The sequence below is a fragment of the Patagioenas fasciata genome, chromosome 11, assembly GCF_037038585.1.
Source record: "Patagioenas fasciata isolate bPatFas1 chromosome 11, bPatFas1.hap1, whole genome shotgun sequence".
In the NCBI taxonomy this organism is placed as follows: domain Eukaryota; kingdom Metazoa; phylum Chordata; class Aves; order Columbiformes; family Columbidae; genus Patagioenas; species Patagioenas fasciata.
In genome coordinates, this window is record NC_092530.1 from 21516377 (window position 1) to 21537993 (window position 21617).

The following is a 21617-nucleotide window of genomic DNA, read 5'->3' on the forward strand; positions in this document are numbered from 1 at the left end:
CACCAATATACAGACACTTTTTACTGTACTAATAGCTCTCAGGTAAGGTCTGGGGACAGAAATTTTACATAAGAAACCAACAAGTTTAAAGCTCTGCACCATTAAAATTCTATTTTAGTAGTATGCATTTCTCCTTTTTAGTTCAGTTAGGTCTTTTTACTGAGCCTCAGAAGACTGATGATACTTAAAATGGATTCAACATCTAAACCCAAATCAGAGTGATCAATTTTCATTCATTCTTAAGAAAATCATGAAAATGTCTTCATGTTCCATCACTATCATCACATTAAAGAGTTCACAATGTCATTTCTAAATCATTAGCATTTAGATGAGCAAATAGAACAGCATCAGAGGACAGATTTTCCAGTAGTAGATAAGAAATACTTTATGTTCAAAAAGATAAAATTTGAAATACTAAAAAAAATTCCCACTAAAGGATGCTTTTGTGTTGTATTCGGTGCTTCAGTGCAACTGAAACTGTTCTAGAGCTTTCTGCAGGCTCTTCTTCCTTTTCAGTGTTGTCCCCCTCCTTTTTGTTTAATGTTTCGTTAACGAGAAGAACTGCTAACCACTTCAAGGGAAGAGGTTTCAAGCCAATGCCGTTCTTTATAAGTAACGCTGCCACAATGCTGGCTGCGCATCTCACTTCGCAGCAAAGCCAGTACTGTTAACATGGTGCCATCTAAACAGACAGTTATCCTGAACTAACAGCCTCTGCGTGAAGCAGTAAACTGACATCAGGCACACGCCACATGTCTGGAGCAAGCCAGACAAATACCACCGAGTTAGCAGGGTGCAAAAATGTGATGGAACGCTCCATACAGCACTGAATTTAATTTAAACACAGAGAGGCGTTTGTCCTGTGATGGATAACTGCTCTGATGGTAAAGCAGCCACCTACACAGACCCACCTGGAATCCTTAAATTCAGCAGAAAGCAGAGAGTCCTCATCACTTTTCAAGTCACCTCCATTCATAAACACTTCGCTGGCCTTCGACTGTGAAACATCTTGTTCTTCAGGTTCTGTAGAGATCAAGCTATGCGCAGTCTCTAAGAAACCCTCTGCCTCCCTCTTCACCTCCTGGGGTAAGTCAACGCCATTCAGCTTTCCTAAAAGTGGGGTGACAAAAGGAAAGAAAAAAAAAGCTTTAGCAACAGAATCACTATTCTAAGCGAATAAAATCAGAGTGCCAAAATGACCTTTCCTAGCCAAAACTCAAGGCACTTGGCTTCAATACATTCATTTGTTTACAGACAAGCTGCCTGTAACAACATGAAATTTGCTTTCCATCTTTAAAAATGTACTTGTAAAATTAAAGCATGCTGTCTGCATTTCACTCCCAAATTGTTTTGCATTTAATCATTTTGGCAGTCTCCTGTGGTACAGAACAGTCAATGACCTACTCTGTGTTCACACAGAGAGCCTCCCTGGCATTTCAGGGACTTGTGTCTCAGGCCATCACAGCGTTATTAAGTATTGACATTTTTAACAATGCTTAAACATCCCTGAGACACTGTCTACCACTTAAATCTGACTCATCAAGTTTCCTTACCTGGCTGATCGGTCTTCTCAAGACCCAACTCTTCGTCCTCTTCAATCTCCTCTCCCTCCACAGCCTCCACCGCAGACTTCCCTTCGCTCTGCAACTGAATTCCAGGCCGTTATTCCCAACAGCTCACTACCACGCAGTGTTTACCAGTGGGTTCAATCCCAGCTCCCACGCAGGACTGTTCTTTGCCCAGCTGTAAAGCCACACAGGTCCAGAGGCTCACGGGCAATCAGGTCCCCCAGTAACATGTGCTGTGCTGAGCCACAGCCTGGAAAGGAACCCGTGGGATCCACTTCCATCTCCTACCTGTGAACTATTCCTGAGCTCCTTTTCCCCTCTTTTCTCCAGGGTATCTGCTAAATGCTTATTGATTTTCAGCTATTGAAGACTCGCTCTCTGAATGTTCAGAGAAGAACAAATGCTCTTCAATGTAATACATGTAATTCACCACAAACCTTAGGTCACCACGTTAACAAAAATACATTCAGTTTACTGTACCAACCCAAGGAGCGTCCAAGATTTGTCTTAAAGAAACAGATGAAGCCAGGAATTTAAGTTTCCTGGGGAAAAATAGCCCTAGAAGATAGCATACAGTTTAATAAAAAAATCCACTACTAACCACTGCTTTTTTTAACCAATTTGCAAGCAATAGCACTACATCACGTTGCTTCTATATGCCTTGAACAAAAATGCATCAAAGGCCTTTTGGCGAGAACAAGTGAAGTAGAAAAATGTGTGTGATGGGAAGCTACTGAAATTTTTTCAGGTGCAGCAGAACTTTGCATTTCACGTGGCCGCCTGTCTGTGTGAGGAGAGCAGAGGAAGACACGATGCAAGGCAAAGCCTCCTCTGAGAAGGGCCTGTTCTGTCATTACACAGATCCAAACAAGTACCTTGCATTCGTTTTGATCCGATTTTCGCGTTCTTTTCATTATTTCTTCAATTCTCTGTTAAAACAGGGAAAATACTTGCAATTATGCACAGAGCTTTATATTTCAGCATTTTCGTTTAAATTTTAATAAATCACAATATATTTTCATATTTTATAAATTTACTATGTTTTTCACCGTTTTAAAGCTCACAAGCCAGAGCTGGCTTTTTAAAAAATAAAACACACTACTTCTATTTAAATGCATCTGAGAGTTTTTGCCTGTTTAGTTTACCACTTCAACTGCTATTTTAGGCTGAGAAAATTCTCTGCTTTCGAAACAACATACCTTTTTTCTTTCAAGCCTTTCCTGCATATTTTGCTGCATAATTCTCTCCCTTTCCAGCCGCTGTCTTTCAGCCTCTTCTTGAGCTTTTGCTTCTGCTTCTTCTCTCTGAAAATTAAACAAGAAAAGAGAGCACCCAGTGCACAACTCATTCCCAAAAATCAAAAGCGGAGTTGTTACAGAGATTCTGGTTCAACACAGACAGGAACATGAGACAATCACTATTTAATATTACCATACATTGCACCTAGATGCCAATTAACCAGCTACTGACATGAAATATATGTTACTATGACATTCAGAAACTGATCTGAACAGAAAAATGATGTGCATGGCTATATTGTGATTATGCAAATGTTCTGGATGTTGTTGAGCTACTCAGAGTTCAAACTGTTCTTCAGGACAAAGATTTGTCTAAGAAGGATACTTTATAAAGTAACAAGACAGCAATTAAATTCTATATGTGGCAACGTTAACTTAAAAATCTTGGCGGTCAGGTATTACTACCAAGCTACTTTGTGCTGAGCATCTTCTGCTCTTTCTACACTGGAACATCTTTTCTGGTATGACTGGAAAGAAGGCAGAAGCATAGTTAACACTGAATAATTGTTAAAAACCTCAACAGGCTTTTAAAGAAACGTTCAGACACATGTCAATGGGATCCACAATACAGCTCTTCAAACATGAAGTTCATTGTAAAACTACTATAACTTTCAAGGTTAGACTCATTTAAAGAAAATCCACTTTCTGCAAAACAGTTCCCTTCAGTTGGAAGGATTCACTTGTAAAGGCATACAGATATTTGCTGTGCAGGACTATTTAGCAACCAGAAGAGCAGACTTGGAAACACTATCAATCTTTTAGAGCAGGCCAGATGACCTTCCAGACAGACCATCTCCTTGTAATCCACAGCAGTAAGCTGGTACAGTGGGCTCAGTACAAACACTTTACGTATGCAAAATAACATCCCAGATGGCTAAAAGATAAAATCTGCTTTTGCCCCACACTTGAATTTATCAAATGTTGGGAAAAAACATCAAAATGACAGACTAGAGCAAGGAGAGGACTTCAAGGCATTCTCAGATCCATCTCGGACAGAGTGAGTTCTGCTTTACATCATTCCTGACAGATTTGTCAAAAACATTCTGTGAAAGAAAATCAAAGACAACCGCCTGGAAAACACCTCAGCCGGTTGTGCGAGGAACACAGTTGGAGCCTACAGATAAGCAGACCTGGTGTTGAAGCTCTGCAAGTTTCTCCTGCTCCTCCTGTTCTCGGCGGATCCGCTCCTCTTCTGCTTGTCTTTGCTGCTCTTCATAAGCCAGTCGCTTTTCTTCCTCCTGCTTGCGGAGCTCCTCCTCCTGTCGTGCTTTCTCCTCAACTGCTCTCTTGGCTGCTTCTTCTTCTCTGATTCTAGTGTTTCCAAGATACAGATTACCAACTGGGTATTTATTTCTTTAAAAGTGTGCATGCACATGAGACAGGCTAAGAAAGCAAGAAAGTTCTAAGGTATCCAACCACAGAATGACTGTGTAAAGATACTTTCCGGTGCAGATTTACAAATGCCACCATCCAGACCCGTCAAAGGAAAAAGTAGAGTAAGCTAGAAGAAACTATCTATGTGTACATAAAAGTTCTTTCCTGATTAAATCAAGGCCAAGTCAGGTTGCTCCAGAAATTGAATGTTTTATAGAGAACTGGATTAAGTGACAACTATTTAACAAATAGCACCTGCATCCATGACATTAAGCTTTCAATCACTGTCAAACATAAATTCAGTTAGATTTTCTAAAAAAACCTGTTTCTTCTATAGTACAAATTCCAGATATATGCGAGGTACACACTGTGAAATTATGCAAATGTACACAACAGATCTGATGACATTTCTGATAAAACATCTGCAGCAGACTATATGCAAGCTTATGACACCTTTATACCCATGAGTGGAAAAAAGACAAAATCTAATGCTCCGTAATGTTGACAGAAGCACAGAGAGGTGAACTCTCATCAGGAATAATGTTAGTCAGCACAAAGCTAGTCTTTTTTTTTTTTAGCAACTTCTACACAGTGAACCAAATGTACACTGATTTATCACCTTGAATTACTTGGCTGCAACGTTTCTGATCCAGATTTATGTACTATCAAACCACCGCCTGAGTACATCACAGGAAAGTTTAATAGAGAGAGAGGTTAACTATTTCAGGACAAAAAAACAAATACAAGTGGTGCGAAGGGCACATTCTAATTTTTAAATAAAAGCACCAGTGGTGACTGGAAGGAAAAAGCAGTAGTGATTTGCACAGGGCCCATGCATTACTTTTATACTGAAATACAGGTTAATGACATACACAGCAACCTGGACCATCTCAAACGGCGCTAATGCCTGTCCCTGCTGCAGGAACTGCATTAAGATTTACAGGATCTCACATTAATGCTTTAAAAAAACCATATACAGCTGAAGTGTCCACTCTAACCAGACCCCACCACCAGAGCATCCCTTCCTTCTCCTGAACTGTTACCTTTCCTCTTCCTGTCGCTGAATTCTTTCTTGGTCTTCACGCTCTCTTTGCTCCCGTGCTAGACGTCGTTTCTCTGCCAAGATTTTAGCAGCTTCTTCAGCTGTGGTGGTCCCTGCTACTGTTTTGCTCCCTGATTCTGCAAAGGTTAAAAGAAACTGCTGTCAAAAAGCCCCAGTAACTTAAAATTAAGAAAGAAGTTATCACTGTGAGATAAGATTTTTCTTTTGGCCAACTGGCCTGCTATCTTTTCAATCAGTGCCCATCACTCATCACTCAGCAAGTAAATCCTGTGTCTACAGGCCCACAGGAGCCCAAGGGGAATCCTAGAGAGCTGCAGAGCCATAGTATCTCACTGACGCTGAAATAACAACTCATTTCAATTACACTGACCCAGCCATATGCCAGATGACACAGTTAAAGATATTCTCCAACTACCATAGTACTTAAAAAGATATTTCTAAAAAGACACTTTTATTCTGTAACACTTCAAAGAAAACTGAAAAAAAAAAACTGCTTTAGGAAATACACTTAACTTCCTTCTAAAAAAACTGAACATTTGTGACACTAAAGAAGAAATATTTTTTTTTAAAATATCTCTTGTTTCATAACATTTATATTAATGTCTTTATATTTATGGAGTATCTTAGGGTGCAAATAATCACAATGTTATCTGGCCCAGAAGGCACATACTAATGACTTGAGTAATACAGTATTTCTACACATTTTAGCAACTGATCAGTTTCCAGGTTTCATGGAGATGAAAGCAGCTCCAACCACCAGGTTAGCAGATATCTGTACAGTCCTGCAGTTTATGTTTCTTCATGTCCTGCCTGGTGCTATGATCAGAGATATTATAAATTGTAGATATTTGTTATTATTATTTATAGAAATTATTAACTAACATTAGGGGAAAAAAAAGACCCTTGCCATCCAGTTGCTCTCAATATATATAGAAAGAACTCTGATTTTTTTTCAGTTATTCCTACTCTCTAGAAATATTACTACTTGAACGTGGCAGAAGAACTGATCATCTGAAAACTCAGAGAATCAGCTCTTGGTGTCAGCAGAGCAACAGCATCATAATGTAGGTGAGGACCTGCCTTTCTTCAATATTTCACAAATTAGCACATATATGTTTGCTTAACATTATAAAGCCTTCAAGCCAAGGTAATTTCAATGACCAATGACACTGGGGTTTCATCAGTTATTTTGCTTCTGACCTGAAGACAAATCATTCAAAACACAATGCCACCATCAGGAACTTTAATACCTGAAAAGCTGCTTAAGCCCCATGGACACGTAATCAACTGCTGCAGCCGTAGGGTGTAATTACACAGAGCGCACCCAGCGTAGCTGAATTATGGCAGTGGTTTGTGCATAAAAATTATCCTTGTAGTCCTAGGAAAAGCATTTCCACATGGAGTGCGGTCACTGACAAGTTTTCTAGAATTTAGATTTATCGAATGCTGAAAAATCAGCACCTCCCCAGGACACTCACTGCTTCTGATTTGGGTAAAAATGCAGTCATATTGGTATAAACAAGGATCAGCCACGACAGTTCCAAATTTGAACTCAGTCACAACTGAACTCAGTCCTGAGACAGCAATGATTCTATATTCACTGGAATTGAGACTTCTAGCTTTGTGGAAACTGGCTTTCAGGCTGTGATGCACTAACAGCTGACTGCTTCCCCCAAACAGCTTTCTACACAACCAGTTTTAAGAACAACCAACCGGACTGAAAGACCTTTGTGGAGTTTAACTATTGACTTTGCAAAGCTAAGCTAGTAGATTCTTCAGCTAGTATGGCTGAAGTCCAAAAGGCAAACAGGATTTCTGCTTTGCTTAACATTATAGTACAAGCAATAATATTGAAAGCTATTGACTTAAATCTCCAATTCAAATAAACTGATTACTGCACTAAAATCCACAACCAAAAGTCACACCATGTAAAATTATTGTATAAATAATCAGCAAGGAACAACTTCTGCCTTAAAGTGTCCTACCCTCCAGTGGTCTGCCTCACAATCAATTATTTCACCAGTCCCAGCACACACTGGAGATATCTTCAATAAGAGTGTGTCAGTCCCTGAGAAACACTCACCTTCTTTGGTCTTTGTGCTAGTTGCCACCGCATCCCTGTCCAAGGCTGGTGAAGCACCTTGCTCCTGTCCTGTTCCTTCTATGCTCTTATCCTTTGGTTTGCTCTCTGCCTCAGTTTTCTTTTTGGTAATGTTTATAACACCTGGTGTGAGCGGTGGACGTTGGATGGGTGCCGGTTTAGAGACCGGAGTAGGAGATGGTGGTCTTCGTTTTGACACGCTAGGTGAAGGTGGGCGAGTCTTCTGCCTGTTGAAATGAAGAATATTTTTCATGGTTGACACTGAAAACCTCAAACAGACAACTGAGGACAGTCTACTTTGGTTAGTTTACATGATGCACCTCACTTTTAAAAATAAATACACCCACAAACTACTGTTGTCTTCCTCACAAAACTCAAACAGAAGACTCAAAAATAGCATGGGCACCTGGACTCGGTACTTGTGGGCTAACATCAAAACAGGTCTGCTAGCCCTCACTTCCATTTACTCCACATCAAGGATGAATCCTGTGATTCCAATCCAAGAAACTTCCTACAATAATACAGGCAGGTCAGCTTATTCAGAAGCTCGCAGGCTTCCTGCGGGTTTTAGTGCACAGACTGTACAGAAAACCAGGGTGTTTTTTGTCTGCACAAGAGACAAAGGTTCAAGTAAGAGCTGCATCCCTACCGTGGAAAAGAGAAATGGGACCAAAAATGAAATCCTTACGGGTATAAACATGGCATAGCATAGGTCATCCAAATTCTAACGGCACAGCTGCCTTGAGACTGGAAGTATCCTTCATTTTGTTCTCAATAAAAGACGACATTTAACATGGGTGCATACCTAACTGCAGAAGGTGATGGAGGACGCTTCACCAAATTAGCAGGAGAAGGGGATCTTCTACGGGCAGACACAGATGGCGAGGGGGGGCGTCTAAACCCAGAACCTGGGGATGGTTTCTCCGTCTCTGATTTCTACGAAGATACACAAAACCAAAATAAAGCTCACTCTCTAGAAGACATTATGGCAGAGGAGCTACTACCACAACAAACACACAACTTCCCAACAAGATGTACTTTACATTTCCTTTGTTCCAAAACATAGACCCAGTCAACATGTTACCTAAATCAAATTTTGGGAACCATAAGCAAATGATATATCTTTAAGATAACAGGGAGATCAAGGACCATAACATCCCAATTTGGTTTCAATACTGTGTTTTTTAAGCAAAAGCTATTACACATTTCAATAAGCAAGCAAACTGTTGAAAAAGGATCCCATCCCAAGCTGTTCCAAACCCCCAGATTAATACAAACCTAATTGCTGTGGATTTTCAACAAACCTGGGTTGAATCTGGTGAACTTGCGTCTGATGAAGACACAGAGGACTTCAATCTGTCGATGCTACGGCTGCGCACGGGCACTTTAGGAGCTGGGACGGGGGAACTGATGGAACTGGCTGAAGCTGAACGAGGACAGAGGTGAGATTCTATAAAAGTTAGGAATTTGACAAGACAAAACGAGAACCAAGTGCACAGCATAAGAACAGGAGAAAAAGAAGAGGGAGAAAGAGAGAAAGAAAGATTGTGTGTGTTAGAAACCGTACAGAGCAACACCACAGGCAGTGCACATTGCAATGGGTCATGGACACACACACCACCACCACACGATTAGTACTTTGGAAGCAACAGCACCAAGAATAAAACCATTTTGAAAGCAGCAGTCTGGAGCAAATAAAAATAAAATGCTTTTCCAAAAATAAACATCAAAATTTGCAACACACCAGTGTTACTTTAATTTTAGTCAAGCTGCATCTAATCACAAATACATCTGTTTTCATGGCTTAGCATCTTTTTTTACAAGTTCTTCACGACAGGTTCATATTCTAAGCCTGTTTCCCCCATATTCAAGGAGGAAATCTTTCTTTCTTTCCAAAGAGTAGTAACAAAGCAGCATTACTTCACAAGCTTTTGTTGTGAAATAAGCATTGGTGCAACATTATTCTACTGTACTTTTCTCCTCTGACCCCTTTATTACTGTATATGTGTGCCCTTTATCCACACTAACAAATCAAAATAGGTGATGTAAAAGAAAACTATAGAGAGAAAAAGGTCAACTGTTAAACTAAAATACCTTTCCTACATGAAGCGTCAATCTCTTCACACATAAGATACTGAAAGAGACTGCATCTTCTAATTACTTTTTTCACTAACATCATTATAGATGGATAAGCATACATACATAGATGTAAAAATCTACTTCTGAATCTAGATGTTGGATTTTTCTATAGTCTGGATAAATTGTGACAGATGCCAGCACTCAATTTTGTAACTTTATGGAAAATACATTTTATTTTTATATTTACAGCTTTTGTGCAAGGAGAACTGCATTCTGTTTGTGCAGAGTTTGTACCAAAGCACAGGTACTTTTCCACGAAATGAAGAAAGTACCTTTAAGTAAACTGATAAAAATGTAAAAGTGATCTTTAATTCAGCAACAGTGAATGTCACATGCTGTCAGTAATGGTGAAAAAGATGGTATTTCCCCGCATGACATGAACTGGAAGATTCATGGTAAAATAAAAGTGGCACATACATAGGTGTGCAAAACTATGACCACTAACTACAAACCAAAAACGTAAAAACTGATTTTTACACAAGGGGAAAAGTGTAGAAATGTCACCATTGCCAACAAGGACCAAGTTAAGTGGCATAAGATAAAAAATAAAGATGGAAGAACATATTTAAAAGGAAACAAGCAAAACTGGGAACGCAAGTTGTAAGGTAAGAGAGGAGAAAGACTCCACATTGGTTCCAATTATGCATTTACTGGGACATTCTTACAACCACTAACAACGGTAAGACATGTGGGATGTAGCTCACGATGTAGAGATTCTTGTGCCAGTACTAAGTTGAGCCACAGTGTGGGCTTATCAGCTCAGTCTGGACCTGTATGAAAGTGCTTGAGCCAGCCAGGGTTTCTCTACAATGTCTTCTGGTGTGCCTCTACCATCAGTTTGAGTGAAGCAAGCCCAGGGCTCCTTGCACTCAATATTAAGATAACCCCTTTGTCATGTTTCTACAACAGTTTCTCCCCCTTAAGAAATTTAGGCTTTGCACTTATTCCTTTCAGCCTCCTTTGAAATTCTACGTTTGTTTGGGTTCTTCCCCTTCCATTGTCTAGAACTGTTCTCTGAGCAATAAGTCTCAGGTTCATTTGAGGATACACCCAAATGCAGATCTCTGTCACTTAAAAAAAAAAGGACAAAACAAAACCACAAACCCCAAAATGAACACCAGCATCTGGTTCTCCGCAGAGCAAGTCAACTGGCACTGGAGTTTAACAGCCAGTATTACTCTATGGTTTTGTAAAGTAAACAAGCAACATTGCATATGATTGGTTATTACTGAACAAAGAAAACAGTATATAAGTATGCATAAACATCTATTAACCGTCTGATTCATACTTCAGTGTAGCACAGTTAGCAACTACCATGTAAGTTCTTGCTTGAAGAGCAACTGCACAAAACTTTCAGGCTCTGCTGCCCTCCGGTTACCTGAAGGATCTTGTCCATCAGCCGACAATGTAGCAGCACTTTTACTCCTAGCTAAGGAGGCCTGCGTGGGGGCGAGGAGGCGACTGATTACGCTACTGTCCAGAGGACTGAGCTGGGAGCGACGAGCTAAACGATGGGGAACAAATCAAAAAAGGATCCAACATGAAATCACACAATGAAAAAAACAAGCGCTACAAAGCAAAGGAAGATTGTGAGCATTGTTGCAAATCTTAACAGTTTTGGAAGAAAAATACTCAATTTGTGGAGAGGGAAATCCAGACTAATGGCACAGAAGGGTTAAACGATGCAATCTCTTATAACGTCCTCGGTTTGATGTGCAAAAGTGCCATGCATACAACAGAGATGAGTGCTGAAGTCAGGCAAAATACGAAGCTTTTGACCCAGCTCTTCAGAGCTACATTCTCTAGATTGCAGGAAAGCCTGTTCTGACATAACAAACAGCAGACTTGCGAGTCAAAGCAAATGGTTTTCATGAGGCAACATTTGCGCGTACAAATTCACACAGACAGCACCCATCACCCTCCCATACAAGGAAGATTCTGAAGCAGAGTATCATTTCCACTGCTGGCAACAGCTGCTAAATAGGAAGGTTTCAGAACTGTTAACTCAAAGGGAGAATCATGTTAGAGAAGTTGCTAGTCTTCAGGTTTAGGAACAGTCCCTAGAAAAGAGGTTATTTGTAACCTAGTGGGAAATACACGGACCAAAAGAGACTGAAGTGAGAACAGGTTTCCTCCATCATTTGCATGCACAACGCTTAGGCCAGCAGCAGGAACAGAGAAGTTGCTTTTAAACAGAACAACGAAAGAGAGTTTAAAAGGCAAAGGTAAGATTTAACTAAGAAATGAACATATCAGTGACTTTTTTTTACTATATTTTACATTGAAACCTACCAGCTTTCAAATACTTCTCTCTCTCAGGTAGAAACATTTTGCTTTCTGCTTATGGTGCCATTTAACAAAGTCACAGTCTTTCTTGGAGGATTTCTTTTTTGTCCAAAGGGAGAAGTTTAATCTCTACCATTTACAATTTAATCTTTACCACTGAATAACTAAAAAGCCATTAAAAAGTCCTAAAAGTTCAAGAACCAAGGAAACTAGTGAAAGTAAGGCTATCCAAACTTTACTACGAATGGCTTTAAACAGGAATATTCAGCTTTATGAAACAACCACCTGGTTTTTCTTCCTTTTTCACTTTTTCTAGCTCTGGAGAGGGCTGGGGTTTACTACTCATTCTACTCAAAGATGTGCTCCTCTTCTTTTCCGTTCCTCCTAGAGACCAAGTGTAAGGAAGATTATTTTTAACAAGATATTTCTAGATGTTATTTTCTAAACTGCCATCCCCATGCTTTGCTTTTGTCCAGAAATCAGCTAAAACCACCAGCCTATCATTACAAAGCACTATTTTCTCATGAGCTAAATGGTCTGGCTACCACTTGTCTACTCACCCCCACCCTTCCACATCTCAGAGGAGTAAGTCTGGTTTATACACACAGCCACCCGATATCTGGCATTACAACGTGTGCGGCAATATTTATGCCACAGCGCACGGACCACATGCACATAATGAAACTGGGACATGGTTTAAAGTCAACTTCAAATAACCCATTTACTGCCTCCCAATTCTCAAAACCAACTTGTTTTCTAGCACCTTTCTGTTCCACCTGCGAACCTTTGAGGGCTGACTGCTGAGAATGTAGAGGAACTTTGTTATTCAGTCTGTTTAACGAGGCACTTCTCTTTGTGGTACCTGGAAGTGAAAGCGCGTGGATTAATAATGTTGAAAAGCCTGAAAGTCCCCTCCAACACCAGCCCCACTTTCCTAAGATATAGAAGAGTAATTAATTCGCTTTATATAGTGTGAATCCTTCAGAAGCAGGAAAACCGGATCAGGGAAGAATTACTGAACGTAAAGCATTATTTCTTATATTCCTGTATGTTACTGATTGTAGCAGCAGGACGCCAGTCTCAGCAGACCTCGTCTGAACTACCGAGGCCATCCTTGTACGCTTTTAAAAACAAATCATTAAAAAAGGCCATTGCTTATATTCTATACGAGTAAAAGTGAGAAACAAAGTGCTCAGCTCAGAATTAACAAAGAACGCAGCTGATTAAATACTCCACTGATTCAGAGAGAAGCGTCTTCCTCTCAGTTCCACCTTGTGCTTCTCCACCTTCCCAGGCGCATACACACAGCGGCAGACTGGTTAACTCTGTGACTGTCATGTTTGAATTTAACCATCATTTATCAAACAGCTGTTTCTTTTTGAGTGACAGATCAAGAGCACAGCATGGCTCCAACTTGCTGGGGTGAATTTAAACCAGTCAGTTGACGTCTGTATCATTGGAGTCCTGTTCAAATTCCTTGTATTTCAGGCCACCTGAGCATTTTTCCTCCAAAGCGAACAAGGATTCACAAATGATTTCAAAGTACAACACTAAATTTGAAAGCAATCCCAATTAGTTGATAATTAATGGCTTCCTTGGTTAGCGGCTTAATTTGTACTTCCCAGCCCTGTTTCCAACTCATACCCAGAGCTGAACCCTGCAGACACGTTCTATATAAATATCATTTTAAATCACAAGCAGCCTCCAGTGACTCAGAGCCCCTGCAGCTATGCCAGGATGGATATAGTCACCGATCCCCCTAGCAGGCACAGAACATACGAGTTTTTCTGCTGCATCACCTTTCAACACGAACCAGCAAAATCACTGTTAGCTGTGTCCATCTTAGGGATTCTTCCAGCACAGATAATTTGATTAAAGGTTGTAGATTGACAGAACACTACAGTGTAGAACTATGTGAACTTGTTTTCATATTAAGCAGCTCTGAGCTTATTAATGCTTTCCATCATTTTCAGAAAAAATACAACATTTGACATATAGCAAGCTCCTATGGAACACTGGGAAGATTCCCCACAATGACATCTCAGGCTAAAACAAGCTGAGGTGTGCTCATGCAAATATTTTTGCCATGATTTACAGAATGATCATGAGGTAACATTCTATAAAGTCTGTTTCACATTTCCTCTCCGTGAGTAATTTACATGTATTGGGATGGGGCAGTGAGGAGGAGGCAAAGACTCACACACACACCCCCAAAATACACCCACAGATTCGAAGAATTTTACATGCATCTTTCTCTACTTGGTTAAGGCAGAATTCTAATATTAAAAAGAAAGTGTGTGTCTGTAGAGTACAGGACTAGCACAACCAGAAGATGTCAAAACTACATTGATTTTTCCTTCCCACAGTCAATCAAATGACTGAAGCTGTCTAACAGAACAAGGCAAACTTTATTTTTGCACTATTTTTATTTTGCTGAAATTTTAGGGTGTGATTTAAGGCATGCATACTCATAAAGATGATGTGAAATGATTTCTGAATCATCATTCACCAAGATTCAACTTTAGTACGGAAATAAAACTAAAAAAAAAACCAGCAATCTTTACCGTTCCTCTTCTCCTCTAACAGAGATCACACCAACTGGGTCAAAGCCCTCAACAGTCCAGCTGGATTAACAAATTGCATGAAATGCATTTGAGATCAAAATATCAAGTGAGTTACAGAGCAAGGGAGGAAGAGGAGTATCATTCCACCTCCTGTCTCCTCCCAAATAACAGCTGAGCAACACACCTGCTCCCAGCGGACACACAAACACTTACTTCGATCAGAAGCATTTAAAAGCGCTGCAGATGACGACAACCGTTTATTCATGGCAGGTTCTGCCTGTTTGAGGTTTGCTGTGGAGGTAGACCGCTTGCTGGCTGTGTAAAGAACCCATTTAGGATTTTAGAATTCACCATCACACCCCAGGAAGAACCTTTCACACGTGGCTGTGAGCTCACTTTGGAAGTGTTGCATCCTGAAAGCTCTCTCCAGTTCTGCTTAATGAGAAACAGAGATTGTTTTTTCCCCTTTGAACAGACTTGATACAATTAGCACCGGTTCTAATGCACAGAAACATGCATTTCACTTTAGCAGAGTGATGCCAAGATTTTAGGCATGTGTGTGCAAACAGGTGGTTTTTAAACCCTGCGCTCCTGATGCGTAAAGACAAAAGCTGCTGAGGGTTGTGTGCTGTTACCAGACCGGCAAGACAGAGAAAGTAACAACAAAACCTGAATAAGAACAATTTTTTTCTTTGTTCCTTCCACACAGGTGTGTCAAAACAGTTTTGCAATCACTAGTTAACAAAAACAACACAAATGCTTTTGGAGGGCTAAAAGCAAGTCCTGAGGAAAGGCAAGAAAACAACCCTGTTTCAAATTACTTCCCCAGGGTTGCTTTGACTATTTTAGAAATTTCAGATTTCTTCATGTTTCCTATTAGTCTTCCAACTCCTCTGAAAAAAAAACGCCACAAGAAGCATTATTTGTTGTGTGTATGTATATACACAGGCATATGTATAAAAATCACATCTTAAGTGGCAAAATTGCAAGTTTACAACAAGCCAGATAAATACTCGTTTTTTAATTTCAAATAATGTACTTTCAGGATGAACACCACTCCAGAGTGCCAAAGCCTTGGAAAAGCATGTACTTGTTGCTATGGAAACTCAATAGGCAAAAAACAGTAATGCACACAAAGTACTGCGGACTAACATAATAAACACAAGAAATTCCATACATCAAACACAAGTAATCAATTTTGCTGGCATAGTGGACAGCAAAGATGATTAATGTGAACTCATTAGTGAATAAGTGGCACAGGAAAAAGCAGCACTACTCACCACAGAGGCAGCATCTTTTCCCTTTGGCCAGCATGCTATAGCAGCTCGTCATAGCAAGAGCCAAGACATAAGGATTCCTATGGATAGCCCTGCATCTGACTTTTGACAAATGTACCCAACCCAGGCTTCCTGGGCCAGGGGCCTCCCACAAAACCAGATTTTGGAGCTGAAAGTATTGAATCTAGTTAAAAAATGAAGATCTGAGCTTAGTAGACACTTTCCCAACATAACAAAAAAACCCCAAGCAAACAAAAAAGCATTTTATGAATGAAGCCTGACTACTGGGGTAATTAAAACAGCCTTGAGAGGTTTTATATACAAAAGTCAGGAAACTCATAATTCACGTATTTGGGTGTTTTCAAAGGCAAAGACTACCCTCTAGTGTCTGCTCTTGAAAAGAAGGCCTGGCTGCTGCTGGAGCTCAAGCGTGCGACTCAAAGGCTTTCAAACATCCTGGAAATGCCTCATACAGATTTCTCTTGGTTCAAATCAGCACTTTCACGAAATCTGGGATTTGTTCTATCACCTAAGACTCAGAGGGCAGAAAATTAAATCGTGCCTTGAGGAAAACTACACTGAGCAAAGCAACTGTTTTGCAGCAAGTTTACAAGTTCTGGAGGTGGACTGTGCTGTTTAATACAGAGACAAGTGATGCAACTTCTACTTGAAGACTCAACAGAAAAAAATGACAGTCTACATATGACTGTTCAGACAAAAAAACAATATCAGTTCCTATTTTACAGGGAAAAAGCAGTGCTGATGGTATTCAAATTTTCGTTTTCCAGAAAATTTTAAGATCTTAAGAAGTCAGTGGTTTTTTGATCAATACATTTACAAGTACACGATCAGACGGCCTCAACTTTTTCCCTACCTCAATCACAAGGCAACTTCTGCAAACCTGAAAGCTTTGAACAATTCACTAGGGAAGAAGCTTTACAAGACAGACAGGATACCCTTGAGTAAGGTAGTCTGGTTACATAGGTAAATTACTCTGGTATTTTTTGGGGGAAAGTTAAATTACTTACATCAAGGGATTCTAAATGGAAGAAGCACAGAGCATAGTACCACTCAATATCAATCGTCTGTATTGTTTTTAATAGAAGGGGGAAAACAAACTAAAGCAGCAAAGCCAAATACAGCATACGGCTGCCAGGCAGCGAGGCTGGCAATGGGGTAAGGAGCTGGGAAACACGGTATCCTAAGAAAATAATCACTAAAGAGCAGCTCTCAACCCAGCTTCTGAGTTTCACTGCGAGAGGGAGCTGGAGCACTGCCTATCTAAAATTAGGCTAAATAAAATAAGATTATCTGTCTTCTAGTTCCTTCCAAAAATTTCTACTAGGACAAGGAACCTCTTTATTTAGAAAGGAGAGACTCTGGCAGCCCAGTTCTACTCTAACAGCACGTGTCTCTGCTACAGATGCACCTGAACATCTTATTTTGCTTCACAGTCATCACTAAACCTCTGTCATTTCCAAGGACTGCGTTATCGAGGATGCTTTATCACCCGGCCTTGCCATTTCTCCGGGCAGACCCAGTCCCGCACTGACAGCAATGCCATTCATGTCACATTTGACCTGGGGGCTTTTATTAATTTTTAAATTTCAGGCCATTAGCAGGGAATTTGATGCAGGCTCAATGAATCCCATTCTGTACATGATATAGAATGGCTGATGGTTGGTGAAATGTTGTATTGGTCTTTACTTTCCAGAGCAGACTACCTCACCCACAAATGCTGCTTTACCAGCTGATGTTCCTAAATATTGCTGTTGACACAGCCAGTTCATGCAAGATCATGTCTGGTTCTGTTGTTTTTTCGCACAGCAATATAATAGGAAAAAAAAAAAGCCTTTAGTCCTAAAATAATGCAAAGAATATTTGAAATTTGTTCCCCTAACGGTTTTCATTTAAGAAACAGAACCTTTAATCCCAAATCTGCCACAGCATCTGATGGTGGAAAACAATATTTTACTGAAGCTTGCTCTAGACATGCTGTTAGAGAAGGTACAGCTCTCAGCCACAATGATGTTGTGCAGCAGAGGGCAGATGGAGCTCCCACAAAGAAAAAAAGCTAAGAATGATCCTGAAATGGGAATAAATAGGTGAAGTGTGGCTTCAACCCTGATTCCACATTATCCAGCCCAGGTAAGACATCGGTAGGTTTGAAACCTCAACATAAAATCAAACAAATTCAAAACAGTGTGGATGCACAAGTGTCTTAGTTGAACACTACATTATCTGTTTATCTCCACAGTCAATTTTTTCAAAATTAGTGCCAAGTTATCCAAATTGATCTACTGTAGCCAAACAAATCTGCTCCTCCTTGTAATGTACAAGGTACAGCTTAAGGGCCCGTTTTTACATCAGGAGCATATTTGTTGGAAGAAACTTTCATGTGCTTCAGCAGCACTGAAGATCCTCCACGATCAAAGGACAGACAAGACCATTTCCCTCACATAAATTAGGAAAGCACAAAGGATATTATTTTGTTATAAAGTTTAGCTTTAAATTAGATAAGGTAGAAAATAATGGAGGACGAAAAAAATAGTGCCTTCTTAAACATGTAAAGCAAATGTGATTTCCTAGTTTCAGGGTTAAATGGCATTTGGCAATGTGGAACACAGTAATTGGATTTATATATGTATCCAAGAAACACATGTTAAACAGGTAAACCAATCCAGTCAAACTGGCTAATTTTGAAGCAAATTAGGGATTCATGCTGTGCAGAGAAGGGGAAGAGAGAAGTTAAATAAAACACACATGGTTCTGCTGTGCTGCCAGAATAAGCCACAGTAGTTAAATCATACTCGGTCAGACTTCGATTGCATTTTCAACTCTCATATTGTTAGCATTCTGAGACAGCTGTATTGAATTAGTAATGCCCTGAGCATGCACAGATTTTCAGAATTCAGATTTAGCTGGGTCTCAGCTGAGAGCGATCATCTTAAACTAGCTACAAGAAATAGTTTTGCTTATTAAACATATAGCCTTGGCAAATGTGTCAGTGATCCAAAGCATTTCTATGAATGGCTCAGTCTGCGCACTGACAAGTGCCAGAAATCCAATGAAAACACATTTAATATATAGAAATGTGTTTAGGTAATTGGACAGATCTGATTTTGCAAAACCCTTCATGGAAAAAGTATGAACCCACACAAAGGACCCATTCCCTTTCACAAAGCTTCAGCAAAATATAGTTTGATTTTGCAAATGTTACTTCAACTGCTGGTAAATCAAAGCAAAAAGAAACAAACCAAGCCCTACCATGTACTTTTTGCAAATTAGGAAACAATGAAAGAGTTTGAAACTGCCCTTAAAAAAAACCAACCAACCAAACAAAAAAACCTCTTAGACTACTGAACTAATCTATATTCAAATACACACCACCAAGAATTCATCTTCTCCTCCCCCGTACTGTGTTCAGACATCTTTGAAAACCCAAATGCACATATCCTTTCCCTGAAAATTCCCTTGGGATGCCATGACTTAAGCTGAAGTTTAATTAGCTGGGAGGGATAGATAAAACGTAGGGGACTGCTTTCTACTTAGGGATCACATTTGTTGCACAGCTGGCCAAGATCCAGGAAAAGATCGCTCAGAAGATGGTTTTCCTTAGTTTCAGAGAAACAAGAACTCAAGTTTAAAAGGTTAGTAGTGAGTGTAAAACAACAGAAAAAGAACATTTCAGAAATCAATACCACCAGTTCCACCTTCATCTGCAGTCTGTTGTTCTGTAGAAGAAGAAGGTTTGTAAGCTAAGTCACAAGGTCAAATAGCAAACAATGCAAGTTCACCAAAAAATGGAGATGCTGGATATCATAATGATAATTTATAACAAAGCACTTTCAAACATGTTATAAATAAACACTTAAAAGTCAATGTTCAAGCTGACAGAAGAAGACACTACTAAAACACACTCAATATTAATTCCACCAATTCATAAGATAGGTTGAATGGAAGCAATTTTGTTCTATTTTATTTTATTCCTAGACAATAATTTATATGAAGTTTCTTATTGGCAGGGTCTTCCAGTTAGGTATTGGATGAAAGGATCCCCTCCACTGCAATCCTGATTTGCTGGTCCGATTTCAGAATGTTTACAAGCAGAAGCAGTTAATTGTGTGAAATAGTAAACAGCCTGAGTGTTAAAATGCATCATCTAATCTAGAATAAAATCATAGAATCACGTCAGCTGGAAGAGACCCTCAGGATCATTGAGTCATACCATAACCCAACTCTGGCACTGAACCACGTCCCTAAGAACCTCATCTAAATGCCTTTTAAACACCTTCAGGGATGGTGACTCCACCACAGCCCTGGGCAGCCTGTTCCAATGCCTGACAACCTTTTCTGTGAAGAATTCTTTCCTAATATACAATCTAAACCTCTCCTGGCGCAACTTGAGGCCATTTCCTCTTGTCCTATCACTTGTTACTTGGGAGAAGAGACCAACCCCCTCCATGCTACAACCTCCTTTCAGGTTAGTTGTAGACAGTGATAACGTCTCCCCTCAGCCTCCTGTTCTCCAGGCTGAACAGCCCCAGTTCCCTCAACTGCTCCTCATCACACTTGTGCTCCAGACACCTCACCAACTTTGTCACCTGCTATACAGTCTTTCTAGTATTTCGGTGTCCTTCTTATGGTGAGGGACCCAAAACTGAACACAGTCTTCAAGGTTAGGCCTCACCAGCGCCGAGTACAGTGGCACAATCACTTCTGTAGTCCTGCTGGTCACACTATTCCTGATACAAGCCAGGATGCTGTTGGCCTTTTTGGCCACCTGGGCACACTGCTGGCTCATGTTCAGCTGCTGCCACCAACACCCCTAGCTCCCTCTATGCCAGGCACTTTCCAGCCACTCTTCCTCGAGCCTGTAGCGCTGCCGGGGGTTGTTGTGACCCAAGTGCAGGACCTGGCACTTGGCCTTGTTGAACCTCACACAATTGGCCTCAGCCCAATGAGAACCTGTTCTCTGAGGAGCTCAGACACCGTCCACTTCATCTCTTCACCCATTACAGGTCACTCAAATATCCAGTTAGCATTCTGTAACTCTAAGCATGTGTTTGAAACATGTTAGGCAGAATACTACAGCACAACTGGGCCTTTTCATTCTGTTTATCGTCAGTCTTAGCACACCATTACATGTACTGCATCTGAAGGACTCAGAATTATTTTCACATTACAATTACCCTTATCTGATGGCTGGGGGCTGGCAATGCAATGCTGTCAGGTGTTGTATTTCCATGTGGCTCTTCCCAAAGTAAAAAATAGCTCTGAGCAGCATTTCACGGCAAGTATGGATATTAATCTTTCTCTAAAAGCTAACCGTAGCTCCTGCTGCAAGATCCAAGATAGGAAAGGATGCCCAGGTCCCTGTGAACAGTACTGTACCTGCCAGTGTTCAGACATAATATTCTGTGATTTTAGCCATGCTAGAAAAGGTGCTACTTACCTGTTTTGCTCTCTGAATCTGGAGTTACAGACCCTCCCCAGGACCATCTCTTCTGTCGTGTTTCCAGTCGCTGATTCCGTTCCAAGGTACGATTCATAACTGCTTCGTATCGCTCCTATCATCAAACAACACCTCTATGAAGCTGTATAGCTATAAAGCACATCTATGCCACAAGACAAAATATAGATTTTTTTTTCCCAATATAATTTAAAATCTGTTTTACCTATACTGCCTGACAACGAGCTTTTTTACAAAAACGATCACGCAAAGCATGTTAAGGGCAATTAATGGTTTCAAAACACTGCAGACATGATTAGGTTGAGCTAAAGCACAGATAATCTATTCTACTCTTTACTTAAAATAGCTACCAAACAGATTTCCTGTTCAGTAAACAGCACTACTTATTTTCTAAATAGAGATGAATCCCAAACCGAGCAAAAATAATTGCTTACCCTTAAAACTACTTATATGCTGAAGTTATTTCTAAAAAGT

General features: G+C 40.2%; 1 protein-coding gene across 11 annotated transcripts in view; it reads right to left on the reverse strand.

Moving 5' to 3' along the window:
• MAP7D3 (MAP7 domain containing 3) overlaps nt 1-21617 on the reverse strand; it is a 43903-nt gene that overhangs the window by 3212 nt on the left and 19074 nt on the right. For 2 of the 11 annotated variants that reach the window (XM_065846459.2, XM_065846458.2), the window contains exons 5-19: nt 21126-21240; nt 19372-19404; nt 14607-14708; nt 12593-12691; nt 12115-12213; nt 10922-11047; nt 8709-8854; nt 8210-8340; nt 7387-7631; nt 5284-5419; nt 3997-4177; nt 2768-2872; nt 2444-2497; nt 1554-1647; nt 912-1110 (exon numbers count right to left, since the gene is read on the reverse strand). In XM_065846459.2, the coding sequence (XP_065702531.1) occupies nt 912-1110; nt 1554-1647; nt 2444-2497; nt 2768-2872; nt 3997-4177; nt 5284-5419; nt 7387-7631; nt 8210-8340; nt 8709-8854; nt 10922-11047; nt 12115-12213; nt 12593-12691; nt 14607-14708; nt 19372-19404; nt 21126-21240 (1865 nt within the window). The remainder of the gene's footprint in view (nt 1-911; nt 1111-1553; nt 1648-2443; nt 2498-2767; nt 2873-3996; nt 4178-5283; nt 5420-7386; nt 7632-8209; nt 8341-8708; nt 8855-10921; nt 11048-12114; nt 12214-12592; nt 12692-14606; nt 14709-19371; nt 19405-21125; nt 21241-21617) is intronic. The other 9 variants (XM_065846461.2, XM_065846462.2, XM_065846463.2 and 6 more) reach the window with 9 other exon arrangements.